Below are 16,325 nucleotides of genomic sequence, written 5' to 3'. Positions count from 1 at the left end.
AGTGCCCCTCAACATGATGAATAGCGCTACCTTACACAGCCTAGAAAAGGTAGATACCATACTGCCGAAAATTAAGTCAGACACCGTACAAAGTGACTGTTGGTGTCATTAAATTCAACGGCCCCGTCGGCCGATCCAAATGAATCCTGATTTTCAGGTCTAAACTCTGAAGCCATAATGGACCCACTGTCGTGTGGCAAAAACATGATGTGACCCCAACCTAAATCTGACATTTTTAGGTGGAAAAAGTGGCAACGTTAACTGGGTGTAGGGGTAGCCAGTGCAATGTTTCTATAATGTTTATGTATATTTATTAAATGTCCTTCACCATGATATATGTGATAATATGTTCACACGTACCGTTTTTGGTTCGTTTTCTTCTGCATAAAAAATGCACACTTCGGCCAGGAAAAGATCTTTCAATGCATTTTTGGTGCATTCTTACGTCCATGAATAAATGTTACCGGTATCATCAGTGTTGTGTATCCGTGTGTCCGTTTTTACCATCGGTGTTATCAGAGTATTTCACAGACGGATACTTTGCAGTGTTAAAGGAAACCTGTCAGCCACGGCCCCTCTGCTGCCTTTGTTGCATTCATTTAAATTTTGGGTTGGCGCCGTCTTAGCTGTGGGTGGCACTGTTGCTTGTGCGGTCTTCATGAAAATGGCGACAGCACATTCGCAGGTCTTCAGGAACACATTAGCAGGTCTTCAGGAAAATGACGCCAGAGGCGGCACATGCGCAGAATGAGATCTCGGCTCGTCATTGAAGCGAGATTGAATTCTGCACATGCGCCATCTTTGATGCCATTTTACTGAAGACCGCTGGAGGTCGATTTGCGAATGCGCCGGTGCCATTTTCATGAAGGCCACCACCAGTGAGAGCACCGCCCACAGCTAAGACAGGGCCAACCCAAAATTTAAATGAACGCAACAGAGGCAGCGGAGGGGCCGAGCCCTCTGAGCTGAAGACCCTACACACAGTCCCACCAACAAGTCCCTCCCCAAAGCACAAAGCACTGAAGAAACCGAAATTTGTTATTATGATTGAACGAAAACCAGGCTGCAGATTTTTACACTAAGGCCACGGCCCCACTATCAGTATTTGGTCAGTATGTTTCTCAAGAGTGGGAGCCAAAACCAGATGAGGAATAATCAGAGAAAATGTATAATAGAAACAAGTCACCAATTCTGCATTTATCACCCACTCCTGGTTTTGGCTCCCACTCCTGAGAAAAAATACTGACCGAATACTGACCAAATACTGATAGTGGGACCGTGGCCTTAAGGTATGTATTAAATCCGTATGCCATGCCATACTGCCCATACCTTTAGTTTAACACGATATTCCTGCTGACAGGTTTCCTTTAAGCATGGACAGCACACGGATGGCACACGAATACCACGTACGTGAAAAAACGGTACTGGTGTCATCAGTGTTTTCCATCAGTGTGTCATCCGCGTTTCCATTTTTGCCATGAGTGTGCCATCCACATGTTCGTTTTTACCATCAGTGCATTATCAGTGTTTTTCCGGTATGGATAAAGAAAGAATTAAATTACAAAGCTTCTCCTATACTTTTCAGTGTTAAACATGTGCAACACACGAATGGCATACTGACGCCATTCTGAGCTGTATGTATTTTTCACTGACTTGTATTGGCCCTTGTCATCCGCGCCGCCAGAAAAAAAACGGTTCATGTCTCCGTGTGTTTTGCACGGTCACACAGTCTATGTAAAAACACGGACTTGTGAGCAGCAACATAGATTATAATGGTTGTATGTTGTATCTATGGAAAAAACGGATACAATATGTGCTGGAAACACATTTCAATGAGGCCAAAAGCTAAGTTTCCACACTAAGAAAATAAAGCAAATTTTCCGCTGTTTCAGCATTTTAAGAAATCTCATGCCCATGTTGCTAAATATATCCAAAGCGTAAAAACGACAGGCGTCGCGAGTCTGCGATATTATGCAGTGGATGTATGCGTGAGTTTCAGCCATTGATCTACAAGAGGTGAAATCTGCGGCTCCCCTGCAATTTCTTCGCAATCATATCTGTTGTAGGTATCGCTATGAGACCTTCACTTCCGGAGGTCCGCAGTGAATACGTTCAGGGGGAACGTAGTCTTAGCCTCTTTGATCTAAATGGGGAAACACTACAGTAAAAACACAGAAAGAATCGGCATGCTGCGTACAAGGAAATAAATGCACCATGTGGATGAGATTTTAGATCCTTTATCCTTTTTGCTACTAATGTAATTCTCTGCTTTTTTTCGGGCCAAAAAATGGAAAGAAAAAAAATAACACATCAAAAATGCGTAAAGAAAGAGCCCTGATGACTATGATTTGAGTACGAAGACAGGAAGCTGAAGGACATAGAGCAGAGCTCTGCAGCTTGTGGAGTTTTATTATATGGGATATTTATTAAGATCTTTCACGGGAAATGACTGCACCTGGTAAATACAGGTTATGTGAACTAATGTTTTTATTCTTTTCCATCCAGCCGTGGAGAAGGCTGCAGCGTCAGGCATCCCCGTAGAAGGCACGCACATCCTGCTGGCTGTCTTTGTTCCTGTAATCATGGTGGCACTTGTCATCGCTGCCATCTACTTATATTTCTCCAAGTAAGAGAATACAAACAGGGCTCTTCTCCAGGGCAACAAGAAGAAAGTTACATTTACTTAAGACCCTCTGCTTTCTATTCCCTGTGTACAGGCTACAAGGAAAAGCTCTTCTGCGCCTGCCGCTTTCTGCATCGCCTCCATATGATCAAGTCACCGTGGAGTCTGCTTTTGACAATCCTACATTTGAGACAACAGTGAGTAGATGGCTCACATTCAGCACCTGAGAAGTGAATGATTAACCTTCTCCTAAAAGGAGTCTCTCAGCAGAAAATGACTGTTCAAACCTATCACAGGCGTCTGTGCTCCTTTGGTTTGGCCTGCACCTTCCCACCTACTTGTTTTCCATCTATATCAGCCCTCAATTTACATGGTTGACAGCTCTGATTTTACAGGCACCAAAAAGAAGGCAGAAATAGATAAAAAACAAGGGGTGCACTGTACACATGTGCTTAGTTTGAACAGTCATTTTGTCCTGACAGTATGGATAAATCAGTAATTAAAATTTTATTTTCTAGCAGCTCTGGCTGCATTGAAATGTAATATGGATACAATCAGAAATTATATTAATATAAATGGCTTAGTAAGAATGTTTTAACCCCTTCCCGGTGTGTGACATAATAGTACGTCACACTTCTGGTCCCAGCTCATCATACCAGATAGATACAAGCTATGATACAGAAGGAGGTAACTTTCAGTAAATGCAGCAACCAGAGCTGGCTCCAATCACTGCTGTTTAACTATTTAAATGTCACTGTATAGACCAAAGGCAGGCAACGGACAGGGAAATAGGGAGAGAGTAGGAATGCTGGAAGTGTAGTGTCCGTCCCCCGCACTTGTGATTAAAACTTAAAGGCCAGATTTCTCTACTATTTCAGAAAAAAATAATACAAGCAAGGAATGTAAGTAATCATCAATAAAGAGCATTTACACTTATACTTTAGTTAAGGTTCTAATATCCTAATGACAGGTTCCCTTTAGCATAAATTAAAACATAAACTTTACATGCTAATATCTCCACAACAGAGAGGAGAAATTACAGAATAAAAACTACGTTTTACTCAGCTCTGCTGCCACTTTTTCCAGCATGTGGCCAGTGAAAGGTCTTCTTTATGCTGAACACACATTTTACATGGCTTTTATCCCCTTCATGACCTTTGATGTACATCAAAGGTCGTGTCCCTGCCTTTGATATGGGCTGAGCCCGCATCTTTCCCGGCAGATGATGGCTGATTTAATCAACCATCATGCGCCTTTAACAGCCACAGGTGGAGAGACCGCGGCTGTTAGGGCTCTTTCACACTTCAGTGTCTTCGGTACGTGTGGTGACAGTTTCTACACGTACCGGAGACCCTGACACACACAGACCAATTCAAATCTATGGGTCTGCGCACATGTCAGTGTGTTTCCACGGACTGTGTGTCCGTTTTTGTTACACACTGCGCGGTCCGCAAAATGTCTCACGCTGAACACACACAGATGACATCCATGTGTCATCAGTGTGACACGTACCGTCGCCTGGGAATCAGTGTACAGTTAGTGCTGTTCCCAAGCGCCGGGTGCTGAACGCTGCCGTCATCATTGTCCTTTGCTCGAGCTGTGATCAGCACAAGCAAGTGACAATGTTGAGAGTAGTAGTCTGCTCCCGCAGTGTCCATGTGTAACAATAAGAATAAAATAATAAAACCCTTATATTCACCTGTCCAGAGATGTCCCCCGCTGTAATTCTCTGACCGCTGACGTCAAGGAGCCGGGGAGAAGGAGCCACTCGAGCGAGCGGGCCCCGGAGCTGCGCAGAGCTCACTGAGTGACAGGATACTGCTCCTGAGCTCAGCACAGTGCAGGGGCTCGCTCGCTGGAGCTGATCATTTTTCCCACTTTCTAGTGCATCACATGATAAAATGAATGGTGTCATTCAAAAGTACAACTTGTCCCGCAAAAAAAAAAAAAAGCCCTATTATGGTTATGTGCACGGAAAAAAATAAAAAAGTTATAGTTCTTGGAAAAGGGGGAGGAGAAAACAAAAATGAAAATAAAAAAGGAAAATTGGCCGGTTCTGAAGGGGTTAAGCAAAAAATAATTTAGCTTATAACTGTTGACCCAACTTCATCTTGGCAAGCAAAAAGGTTTCCTAAAAAGGCAGAGGGAAATAAGACCTCCACCTATGTTGAAGTCAATCATGCTCAATCATTCTTTACCGTTACATTGGCCATTAGGGGAGAGTCAGGAGAGCTATATAAGCATTAAAAGAATTGTCCAGCTAGATAAAAAGTTGTTTTAAAGTTTTTCAAGTGAAAATATTAATAGAATAAATAAACTATTATTGTAAAATGAAGAAAGATACCCCCATGCAAAGATTTCAAGAGCCAATCATGGGTCTTGTCAGCTCCACTTCCATATAGGTTTTAACACAGGAAAGTTTCATCTACCTTTTAGTGTGTCCATCACATGTTCAAAGGGGGCTGGCTGATTTGCTTTGTTTATTAGAGAAACAAACCCCCTGTTCTATATTCTTAGGGTTTCAAAACAAATGTGGAAGTGGAGCTTCCTGGACTCTATGACCAGTGCTGAAATCTCAACATTGTGGAAGCTCAAGTTTGTTAGTAAGTTTAATATATTTTCCTTAAAGCACATTGAAACAATCTTTTGTGAAATAGAATATCATCCTAAAATGAGTTATCCGGAACAATTTTATTTTTTTTTACTATGGGCCTATAAACTAACAGACAGGTACTTGCTAACAGAGGTACCTTCCTGACTGTTCTACCCAACACCGACTCAGAGCGGTTACCAACCACGATTCAGCTGCTCCACGTCAGCAGAGCAGCTCTTCTTCTTTTGGGCTGCTCTGTTGACTGGGCGTGACTGCCGACATCACCCTGATTGACAGCTAGCTCCTCGCAGATAGCCAGCTGTCAATCATCCTGACTTCGGCAGTCACGCCCCGTTAACAGAGCAGAGCAGAAGAGAAGCCGCTGCTCTGTTGATGTGCTGTTAGCGGAAGCCGCTGAATCGCCAGCAGTCTGTGATCTTTCTGCGCCAGCAGAGATCAGCGTCGGGCACAACAGGCAGGTAGCTAGCATCTACCTGCCTGTCAGTTCTTAGGCCCGTAGCAAAAAAAAATGAAATAGCCCTGGATAACCCCTTTAAACTTCCTTTCCCCTGAAATTATGGGGTTCAGATTAATTTCATCTAATGTGTAAAGGCCCCTTAAGCAATTCATTCACTATATAATTAACATCAGAAAATAGTGAAAACTAAACTGTAGCAGAAATCTACACAGGATATGAGCTGGAATAAATTTTGGATTCTGGCATACAAGCAGCTGAAAAGAAGTGGTAAACTCATTAAAAGGCATGTACCTCTTTGGTGTAGCTCACATCAGCGGATTTTTTAATAAGACTGGTGTAAGAAATACCCGTCCTGATGAATCAGCCCATTTGTCTGTATTGACCAGGGGTGCACTAGAGAAGGAGGGTGACAAGGGTGCACATTCAGATAGCAGCAAATGTGGGAAAAGCACTACAAGTACTACTGGGAATATTATTTCAAGACAAAAAGCAAAAATTATTTGTAGGCAAGCAATTCAAAATTATATAATTTATATATAGATATGTTGTTTGCAGAGTAGGTGATAAATATACGGTATAATAAGTGAAGATCCAACCACTAGGACCCTACTGGTCATGAAAACAGCGCTCACAAGCTCCTTATGTGAATATTGCAGTAATGTGAATGTGCAATCACTGCGTACATTACCACTCCCATAGACCCACGGGATTAAAGGAAACCTGTCACCATGAAATGGTAGCATCCAATCTGCAGGCACCACCAGTGCCGGAGATATCCGTGTCCGTGTGTCCATGTGTGGCATACGTGTGGCAACCGTGTGCCGCATCAGTATCACATGTACTGGTGCCTGGGAATCAGCGGTACAGTTAACGCTGTTCAAAAGCACCGGGTGCTGAAGGAATCACTCATCATTGTCCCCTGCTGGTGCTGTTCTCAGCACTGGCAGGGGACAATGATGACAGATGCCTCCTGCATCCGGCGACTGGGAACAGCGCGAACTGTACCGCTGATTCCCAGGTGCTGGCACATGTCACACTCATGACACACTGATGTTATCCATTTGTCATCAGTGTGCACGTGTGTTGGACATTTTGCGGTCCGTGCTGCTGATAAAAAATGGACATGTCAGCTTGTTTTGCCCACGGACACACCGTCCGTGGAAACACACTGACATGTGCCCAGAGACATTCATTTGAATGTGTACATGTGTAAGTTTCTCCGGTACATGTGGAAACTGTCACCACACGTACTGCAAACACGGACATGTGAAAGAGCCCTAACCTGTGTTTTCATCATTTACACCTTTGCCCTTTCTGGGATTTTCCAGCACATTGATGGCTTTCGAATCCATCAGTGATCTGGTTCTGAAATGGGAGTTTATAACGATTTTATCTGCCTTTTGAACTTGAACTAGTTTAGCTAAACTTTGATATGGTTATAAATCAGAAAAAAGGAGTTCAGAGAAAGGCAGGTAAAACCGTTACAAAGTTTCACTTTAGAACCAGCTCACTGACAGATTCATTCTGCATCCAGCAACGTGCTGGGATACAGAGAACCTGTAAAAGCCAAACGTTGCAAAATTTTTAATAAAACACAATTGCAAAAGGTATTTTTAGGCCAAAATGCATGCACTTGAGGTAGAAAAAAAAGTCCATGAAGGTGTCCCTATCCTTTAACATCGAGTATGGCTATGTGATATGACAAAAATAGAGTGCGCAAATAGTCTGCTCTATCAGCTGTTATCCTAAATCCCTAGTCTAATAATAGCCACAAATGTGTTCCAGCTCTCCTTACATTTTAAATTGCTTCCGTGTCTAATTGCTGGGAAAGTTATACCAAGGTACATTATACTTCAAGGCTGCATTCACTCTGTTACCATCTCAGAGAAACAGACAAAAATTTTCTCAAATGTCATCTTCGTTGCTTCCGTATTCTGATCTTCCAGTTTCAAGATGAGCTTGCTTACAATCCAATCATAAAAACCTTGCAGGGTCAGATGATTTTATTCATATTTATCACTAAGCATCAGATCCGCGAGGCATGGAAGCAAAACGGAAAATTAGTCGGAAGGCTTACAATTTTTACCCATGTCTCACGGACCCCCTTAGACTTTATTGGCTGCGTCTGATCCAAAAAATCCATCAGTATAGGACCTGCTCTAAGTCTCATGGGTCTCACTCTCGGATTCGTGAATTTACCTGATGATGTGTGAATACATCCATTCTGCTCTTGGGATCCAAGTGCTGTCCAAAAAAAAATTGGATAGCACTTGGATGTTTCCCACAGTGTGAATGCAGCCTTATAAAAATGAATCATCCCTTATATGAGACATAACTAATGTGGCATAAATATATCATATTTGATTCTTTGTAGAATTTTGTTTAACCAAAGCTTAAAGGGGTTATCCACTACTAGGACAACCCATTCTTGAACTAAATTTTTGCCCAATAAAATAAAAAAACCTATACTCATCTCCTGTGCTGACGCTGTTCCAGCGGTGTCGGCACTCGCGGTCCCAGGGCTCTCGTGCGGTTGTTATGGCACGTGGTGCCGGCGCCCAATCAGCGCTGGCTTCTCTGTCTCAACCTTCATATGAAATTGAACATGAAGAGAAAGTCAGAGATCAGCTGCAGCCCGGACTTCATCTTCATGTTCAAAAAGTATGAAGGTGGAGACAGTGACACCAGCACTGATTGGGTGCCGGGCACCACGTATCATTCCACCACATCACAGCCCCAGGACCGCGAAGTGCCGACACCGCTGGAACAGCGTCAGCACAGGAGATGAGTATAGGGTTGTTTATTTTATCGGGGCCAAACCTTTAGTTCAAGAAGGGGTTGTCCTAGTAGTGGACAACCCCTTCAAAGTGAATCTGACAGCTGATACATGCAACTTCAGGGTAGCAGGTGGGGAAAGGTCGCCAGTCCGACTAATCTAGAGCGGCTCAGTCCCCAGCGGCTATTAAACGAGGTTGTTCTCTAAAACATCAAAGCATTTCAGAGTTACACATATATGGCTGGAATCCACTGTAGCCACAGTCTAAGTCTGTGTCAGCTGTCAGGTTCACTTTAAGTCCGACCTTAGGATATGTTCACAAGACTGTATTTTCAGTCCAAGTGCTGACCTCACATGGACCAATTTTATTCAATTAGGTTGGTCAGATAATCGAATGTCCCTATGAAAAAAATCTCAACATGCGCTATTTTCTTCCATTTTTTGCACTACACTCTCTTGTTCAAGTGAATAGATGCGCAAAATAAAAATCAGATCCCATACGGACCAACCATATAGCATCGCATTTTTACGGATACATTGCCATTATTACCATAGGAAACTGTATTTGGTCTTGTAAATTTTATTCCTTCTGTTGTATAAAAACGATGGCTATATGGATGAAAAATAATAGGTTTTTTTGGGGATAATATTCTGACTATATTTTACACTCATGTGAACTTAGTCTTATATGTATATCTAGTTCACAAATTCAGCCCAACATCTGCCTACACATGGTAGGTTTCATGACCCATTATGACACCCATGCCTGGTAATGGTGATGCGTAGACGTAAAAGAAGTAACTCAAGATATCTGCAGACAGGCAGGCGTCTCGCAGACTACTCTGATCGAGGAGACATTTGCTAACTTGCTGGTATGTTTGAATTAATTGTATTTTCTTTACATTACAATGATGGTGACAGTTCATTAATATCCACATTGCAGGACACAAGAGAATACGAAGTATCCATATAGACATGCAAGAAACATCAGTCCTGGAAGAAAATAGCATCTTGTCACTGTCAAATCTGAAAACGTTCCTGACTTTTTTGCTTCTTCAGTGAAAGGACTGAGTATTTTACGCCAAAATGGGAGCAATTTACCCGGATGGTTCGACATCAGCCTCCACAGCAAGCCACAACTTACGAGACATTCCCAAATCCTGTCCTTCTGTCTTATTGCCCTTGCCTATATGATCCTCTATCAGATCCACACCTGGATCCTTCCTCCATAGGTCAAGAGAAGATTTATCTGGGTGCAGTGATCTGGTGATCCTCCTAACTGCAGTTCTAAAAATTAAAGGGTACCGCCGAATATGTGATGGTAGAGAAGACGCAAATTGATTACGTAGATATAATTGCATGAACACTAGTCATACACAGAGCAATCAAACACATATAACAGGGCAGGAACATACAGATATAGATTTAGGCAGATAGAAGAGGTAATGGGGACTTTACCAATAGACTGTGCGATTGTCTATACAGTAGAAGAAAATTCCCAGCAATTATTGTAGAAAGTTTAGGAAGTCACCTAGTTCAGTCCCTGGCCCAGGACAGTAAGTTTAGTTACATATGTAAATAGGAATTTATATATTTCTTTATACAAGGTTCAGAGGGGGATTTCATAGAAAAATAACTCATTGTCACCAAGTCTCAGTGACCTCATTAAATCTTCCATTGATCATACAGATGGTGTGATCGTCAGAGCAGAGACGAGGTTTTCTGCTTTTGTACAGTGAAGCTATTGGTGCCCCTCTGACTTTCTGCACTAAAGATCATGATACAGTAGTGCTTCGCTTGTGGTCTCCCAGTGGACAGAGATAGGAATCCTTGTGAGAACAGGCAGGTAAGCCTGAACTGACTGCAGGCTATAGCAAATCAAAAAGAACAAAAAAAACTTTATGTAACCAAATAATTCTCGTGATTCTTTTTTATTTTAATTGTTTTACCCGAGGAGCAGGCGTTTATATGAACCACACACTACAACAGTTTCCAATATTGTCAATCTGTCAACAGGTTTTTGCTACTCCATCTGAGAGCAGCATGGATATAGGGGCAGAGACCCTGATTCCAGCGATGTATCACTTACTGGGCTGCTTGTTGTATTTTTTTTTTATAAAATCTCTTTTTCTCTCTGCAGATTTAGCAGTTCTCTGAATGCTGAGCTCTGTATAACCCCGCCCACACCACTGATTGGCAGCTTTCTGTCAATACACAGTGTACACAGAAAGCTGCCAATCAGTGGTGGGGAAGGGGGTTATACAGAACTCATGAATATGGAGGACTACTTGGCAGCAAGTTTACTAGTCCTCTAGTGGTAAGCTCCTGCTGATAAAACTATCAAAAGTACAGCAAGTAGCTCAGTAAGTGACACATCACTAGAATCAGTGTCTCTGCCCCTACAATATGCTGCTTTCAGATTAGGTGGCTAAAACTTAGTAGCAGATTCCATTTAAGAGGACATCCAGCGTTTACCCATCTGTAACATTTTCTAGATGCCCCTGAAGTGGCCTTCTAGAATTTTTGTAGAGAATATAAGTGGTAAAGAAACAATTCTGGGAATGTTTTCACATTCAAGTCCAATAATAATTAATATCCAATAAATAGTAGTGCCTTTATTTTTTTTCTGGATGCTCTATTCCTAATTTCTGAGCCTCTGTTCCAGTCCTTAGCCATAACATATGACTTGTAGACTGAATACCCAAATCACCTAACAGATGTGTCACTTGTCAAAGTGCGTGCTGTTATGTGCTAACTATGAAGGATTTATCCCTAAGAGATTAACATTGCCGGACTAGTCCGACAACTAAGCGCCTCACTGTCTATGAACTTTGTACAAGGAGAGCCTGGTGGGGGCGGGGTTAGCTTCCTCAGCTCTGCTTCATGCTAAATCTAAAAGATCTGATTGTGTCAGAAAGGATGCACCCAGCAATCTAAGTGATACATCGTTGGATTCAGCTTCTCTTTGCCTACATCATGCTGCTCTCAGATGAAGTAGCAAAAACCTGCTGACAGATTCCATTTAAGGGGATGTGCAGTTGTCTTTTTCAGGTGATTTCTGCCTGGAAACTGCCTGAAAAAGAGCTCAATAAATAGTAGAAATAATGAACATATGCACTGGAAATGTCAAGCAGACTTACTGTACATATGTTTTGTCTTTTATTAACTTCTTTTAACCCCTTCAGGCTTTGAAAGTGGCGAAGCGACTAAAATAAGTGACCTGGCCATTCTTCAGACAGCCACTATTTTATATATAAAATGTTTAAATTAAAAAAAAAAGAAGCCATGGAAAAAGCAGGAAAGACAAAAAAGATGACAAAGAAGACGATTCAAGAAAAACACCGCCATCATTTTCCATGTGTACATGCTCCAAGACTCACATCCAATCTCTCATATGAATCTATAGAGTGATTGGCATCAGAAGACTCTGTGTGCTTCAGGTAGTCACAGATGGGGTCACATAGTATGACTATGGATGCAGAATCGAAAATATAGAATAAAGCGCCCAGTAAGTAATTAAAGGAAGTACTATTTCCAAAATGTTGACTACTATCGGACTTCTTTACCTTCCTACTGAGAAAATATAAGATTTTTTTATTTATAGGATAGCATAGGAACAAAGTGTATTTCTATGGTTAGTGCCCCCTTAATACAAATCAGAGATTCTCTTTTGTTTTACGATTCATGAAAATAAATATGTTCTGACTTCAATTTTTGTCCTGTAAAAATGAATGTAATGTGACTGTTAAACCTAAAGGATCAAGCTCATCACAGGATAAGGATGAAACAGGTACATAGGATAAAAAAATAATTTAGTGTGTAGATTGCCTTAACCACATCCTTTAATGCAAACCTGAATATTAATTCCTTCACTTATTAAGCTGAATCTGCAAAACTAACATCATTATCCAGAAGTCTGTTCTTCTGTATTGCAGCAGGGTATCAGCATGTTACATAGAGAAAATAGTTATTCGTACAAAAAATATACTTACGATTCCAATATAGATGGTATAGGCTTATGGGAAGTCTACAAGCTTCAGATTTTCTTTTGGTTTTGCAGAAAATCCTCAAGACAATTCTGCACAGAAAAATGCAAATTTTGGAATGTATTTGGTGCAGAAATTCCAGCAGGAGATGAAAAAGAAGTGAAAAAAAAAAGTAATTGGTTGTAAAGTCAATTCCTGTAGAATTTGCTGCTGGTCTGCCTCAAATACGCAGCAAAATCCACAATATTAGAGTCTTTTTTAACCTGATTGCAGATGTTTCTGATCTCATGGAAAGTTACTAAAGAAAATCTGTAAACAATCTGCAAGAGAATTGACAAGTCGCAAACTTTAAATTCAGACTGCAGGTCAAATTTGGCATAGATTGTTGTAAAATCTCATCCACTTGCCCTGTTCTGTAATCCACTGCAGATCTTACCTGCGCAAATCCGGTAAAATCTCCAGTTTATTCAATCCCGTGTGAACTCACTGTAATAATTACTTGAAACTTTTTAGTCCAGTAATAAAGGGAGCCTTCAACTCAACACAATGGGTGGAATTGATAATTTGTTTTGTACCATTTTTTTTTTTTTTATATTTTGTGTCATTTTAACTTTCTTATGCACCATTTTGAACCATTTCGTGCCAAGTCCGTCTCCGTCATTTTTATTTAGAGCTCTTCAAAAGAGGCAGGTCCCCAACATTTATTCATGTCATGCCACTCACTTCACTGTAAAAAGCGGAGTAACATTTCTAAAACTTAAGATGTGTCAAATGTATCAACCATCGTCTCACACTCTGATAAATTTGGCATAAATAATGGCAACACAGTCATATAAGCAATAATTTCCCTCAATATTTTTTTTATATTTTTTCTTTGCAGCTTGTAGAATAACCAATATTACACACTGTCTTTACAACTTTATTAGAGGCTCACCGCTACACATTATCTTTACATAACAAATATATCAATCTTTCTACAATTGCAACAATATAACAATTTACTGCAGTGATAGTTTAGGTGTAACTTAGCACCTACATAAATGCTTCTACATGGAAAAAGCTTGTCTTTAAGGCCACGGCCCCACTATCAGTATTTGGTCAGTATTCAGTCAGTATTTTTTTTTAGGATTAGGAGCCAAAACCAGATGAGGAACAATCAGAGAAAAGGTATAATAGAATCAAGTCACCAATTCTGCATTTATCACCCACTCCTGGTTTTGGCTCCCACTCCTAAGAAAAAATACTGACCGAATACTGATAGTGGGGCCGTGGCCTAAAATCAATTTCCAACCATATTGTTTGCTAACAATACTGTTCCTCTTTAAAGGAGGAGCCCCACATATAATCTCACCACCTGGTAGCGTATCAGATGAAAAGCAATCAGAATTGGATCTCCTCTCCTTAAAGAGGTTGTCCACTACTTTTAGATTGATGACTTTGCCTTACAGTTCCAGAAAAGTAGATGAGATTGATAGAAATCTCCTGCCCTCTGTGCTTTTATCTTACTCCGCATAAACTGACCTGCGGTGCGTTTTTCAAATCCACAACATGTCAATTTCTTGGAAATTCCGCAGGTAAAAAATGCACATGTGTTTTAAGTGCATTTCCATCAAAAACCCATGTAATCTGCACCTAAGTGTTTTGTCAAAGTTAAATACCAGGACGTATCGAAAACAAAGCAGCTTTATTTAAAGCATGAGATAGCAAAAAGAGACGGAAAACGCAGAGTCAGAAACGCTATAAAAACGCATGCTAAAAAAAACAACGCAATAAAAAAACGCAAGTGACCTAATTTAAATAATAGATACAGAAAATCTGCAACATCAAACGCGCATCGTGGGGATGTAGCCTTGTAATCCAGGGTGTTGTTCACTTGTCCATGTATTTATGCAGACCAAGTGGTTCGCACAAAACCACAGAGACTTGTCCAATTTTGATCAGAGTCTTGGATAAAACTCACCAATGTAAGTCTATGGGTTCATGAAAAAAAGAAACGGACAGCGTTCAGATTCTCTGCTGAACAAACTTCCATCAGTTTTTTTTTTCTTCATCTTAGAAAAACTGATGAAACTCTGATCAAACTCTGATAAGTAATACTGATGAAACTCAGACCTGCTTTTGCATTTGAAAAAAAATCACTGATGTCTGAATCAGCCCTAAGGAAATCTGTTGCGAGTACGCTGAGTTTTATGTGCAGATTTTCCCCATAGTGCTGCATGAGATGCAGAAAATCTGCAGGTGAAAAAAATAATGCATGTCATCCAATCACGACTGTATCAATAAAGTTCTCCATTTTGTCAGTCTGTGAAAATCGTACTGCACTCAGATATCATCCGAGTGCAGTCCTATAATTTCCACAGATTCATTGACTTGCATGGCCGAGTGCGTCCAAATATCAGATTGAAATCGTGCATGCTGCGATTTTTTTCCCTCTGACTGGGAAAAAAAAAATCGGACATGTGCACGGCCTGAAAGACTAACATTGGACCATGTGCGATCCGATGTTTTTTCTGACTAAAAATACGGTCGTCTGCAGAAGCCCCATGATTACAAGTGCCAGATACACTGCAGATTTTGGCGGGCAAAAAAGTTTTATTACAATAGCAGAAAACTTTTACTGTCAATTTAACCCTTTGCGACACAGAGCATAAAATCCTCAACAAATCTGTTGCAGATTTGATTGTGACAATTCTGCAATGGAAATTCCACATTTGCCTCATTTTGCATCATGTGTACACTATGGGTATATGGAAGTAGCCTCACCTGAATATAGTATGGTAACCCATAGCTGCCTAATACTTCTTATAAGAATACTCACCAGTACTGCTCATACATGCTTCATTTTCACAATAGGAAAAAAAAACAATTGATAATTTCCTTAGTATGGTAGCCACAGGGCAAGCAATGATGTATGTAACCAATAGGGAAGCGGGCTAGTGAAGACAATCTTACTACATGTATAAATCTGTTGTATATAATCTTGGTGTTTTAGGCTTTGTATATAGGAGTGTGGGTTACATTTACACAGATAGTGTTTGTCCTGCCATATTTATGGGCTGATTTATCCCTGTAGTAAGTGTGTCCTATATGTATATTATTATAGCAGCGAGGAGATAAGACATAACTGCCTCCTAGATGACTGACAGCCGGAGTTCCATTACCTCTCCCATCCCATTCAGCTAATACCCCGTGGGTGCAGACGAGGTGTCGCCCTCATCATGGCTGAGCTTCCAAGAGAGGTAATTGCAATTAAAGAAAATGATCAGAAGTTACACAAACACTGGGATACGCATCGCAGACTCCATCGGATCGCTCATTTAACCACTGGATTGCTTCCAAGAAACGATTATACACTGAGAGAAGCACACACAAAAAGGGCAATTCATGTTTCCCCAGTAATGCAAGATGTAATTCTACAGAAACAAGACAAACCCTCTTGTATAAATGGAATTTGTGATGGTTCGCCATTGAATAAATTATTTTTGTTGATTATGTCTTGTCTTTAGTTATTTCACATACCTGGTGCATGGATGCTACACATACGGATGGGAATCTTAAAAATGTGACTTTATACATATTAGGCTCACACGTCAGGGGTACTGTGGATTGCAAAATCCACTACTACTAATACATGGGACAGATGACAAATGTAGGATTAATGGAAGTTCGCCTGCTGAGACCCCCACTGATCGTCAGAGTGGGGGGTTCCAAAGTTTCCTTTGTGAATACAGCAGTGGTGAGTATGTGCTCATGAATGAATGAATGGGACCATTGGACCCCCATTCTTATGATCAACAGGGGTTCCAAAATACAGACCACTAATGATCATATATTTCTCACTGTGCATATGTGATATATGTTGTTTATGG

General features: G+C 40.8%; 1 protein-coding gene across 4 annotated transcripts in view; it reads left to right on the top strand.

Moving 5' to 3' along the window:
* The window catches only part of SEZ6 (seizure related 6 homolog), a 951,365-nt gene extending 935,417 nt beyond the window's left edge, over positions 1–15,948 (top strand). For 2 of the 4 annotated variants that reach the window (XM_073667912.1, XM_073667911.1), the window contains exons 15-18: positions 2,506–2,626; positions 2,718–2,820; positions 5,141–5,226; positions 9,414–15,948. In XM_073667912.1, the coding sequence (XP_073524013.1) occupies positions 2,506–2,626; positions 2,718–2,820; positions 5,141–5,194 (278 nt within the window). In that variant the 3' untranslated portion in view covers positions 5,195–5,226; positions 9,414–15,948. The remainder of the gene's footprint in view (positions 1–2,505; positions 2,627–2,717; positions 2,821–5,140; positions 5,227–9,413) is intronic. The other 2 variants (XM_073667915.1, XM_073667914.1) reach the window with 1 other exon arrangement.
* Positions 15,949–16,325: the final 377 nt, after the last annotated feature.

This window comes from Phyllobates terribilis, unplaced genomic scaffold (genome assembly GCF_046119375.1).
Source record: "Phyllobates terribilis strain yellow unplaced genomic scaffold, ASM4611937v1 Scaffold_2__4_contigs__length_985480577, whole genome shotgun sequence".
Classification (NCBI taxonomy): domain Eukaryota; kingdom Metazoa; phylum Chordata; class Amphibia; order Anura; family Dendrobatidae; genus Phyllobates; species Phyllobates terribilis.
This window is presented reverse-complemented; position numbering and strand designations above follow the sequence as displayed.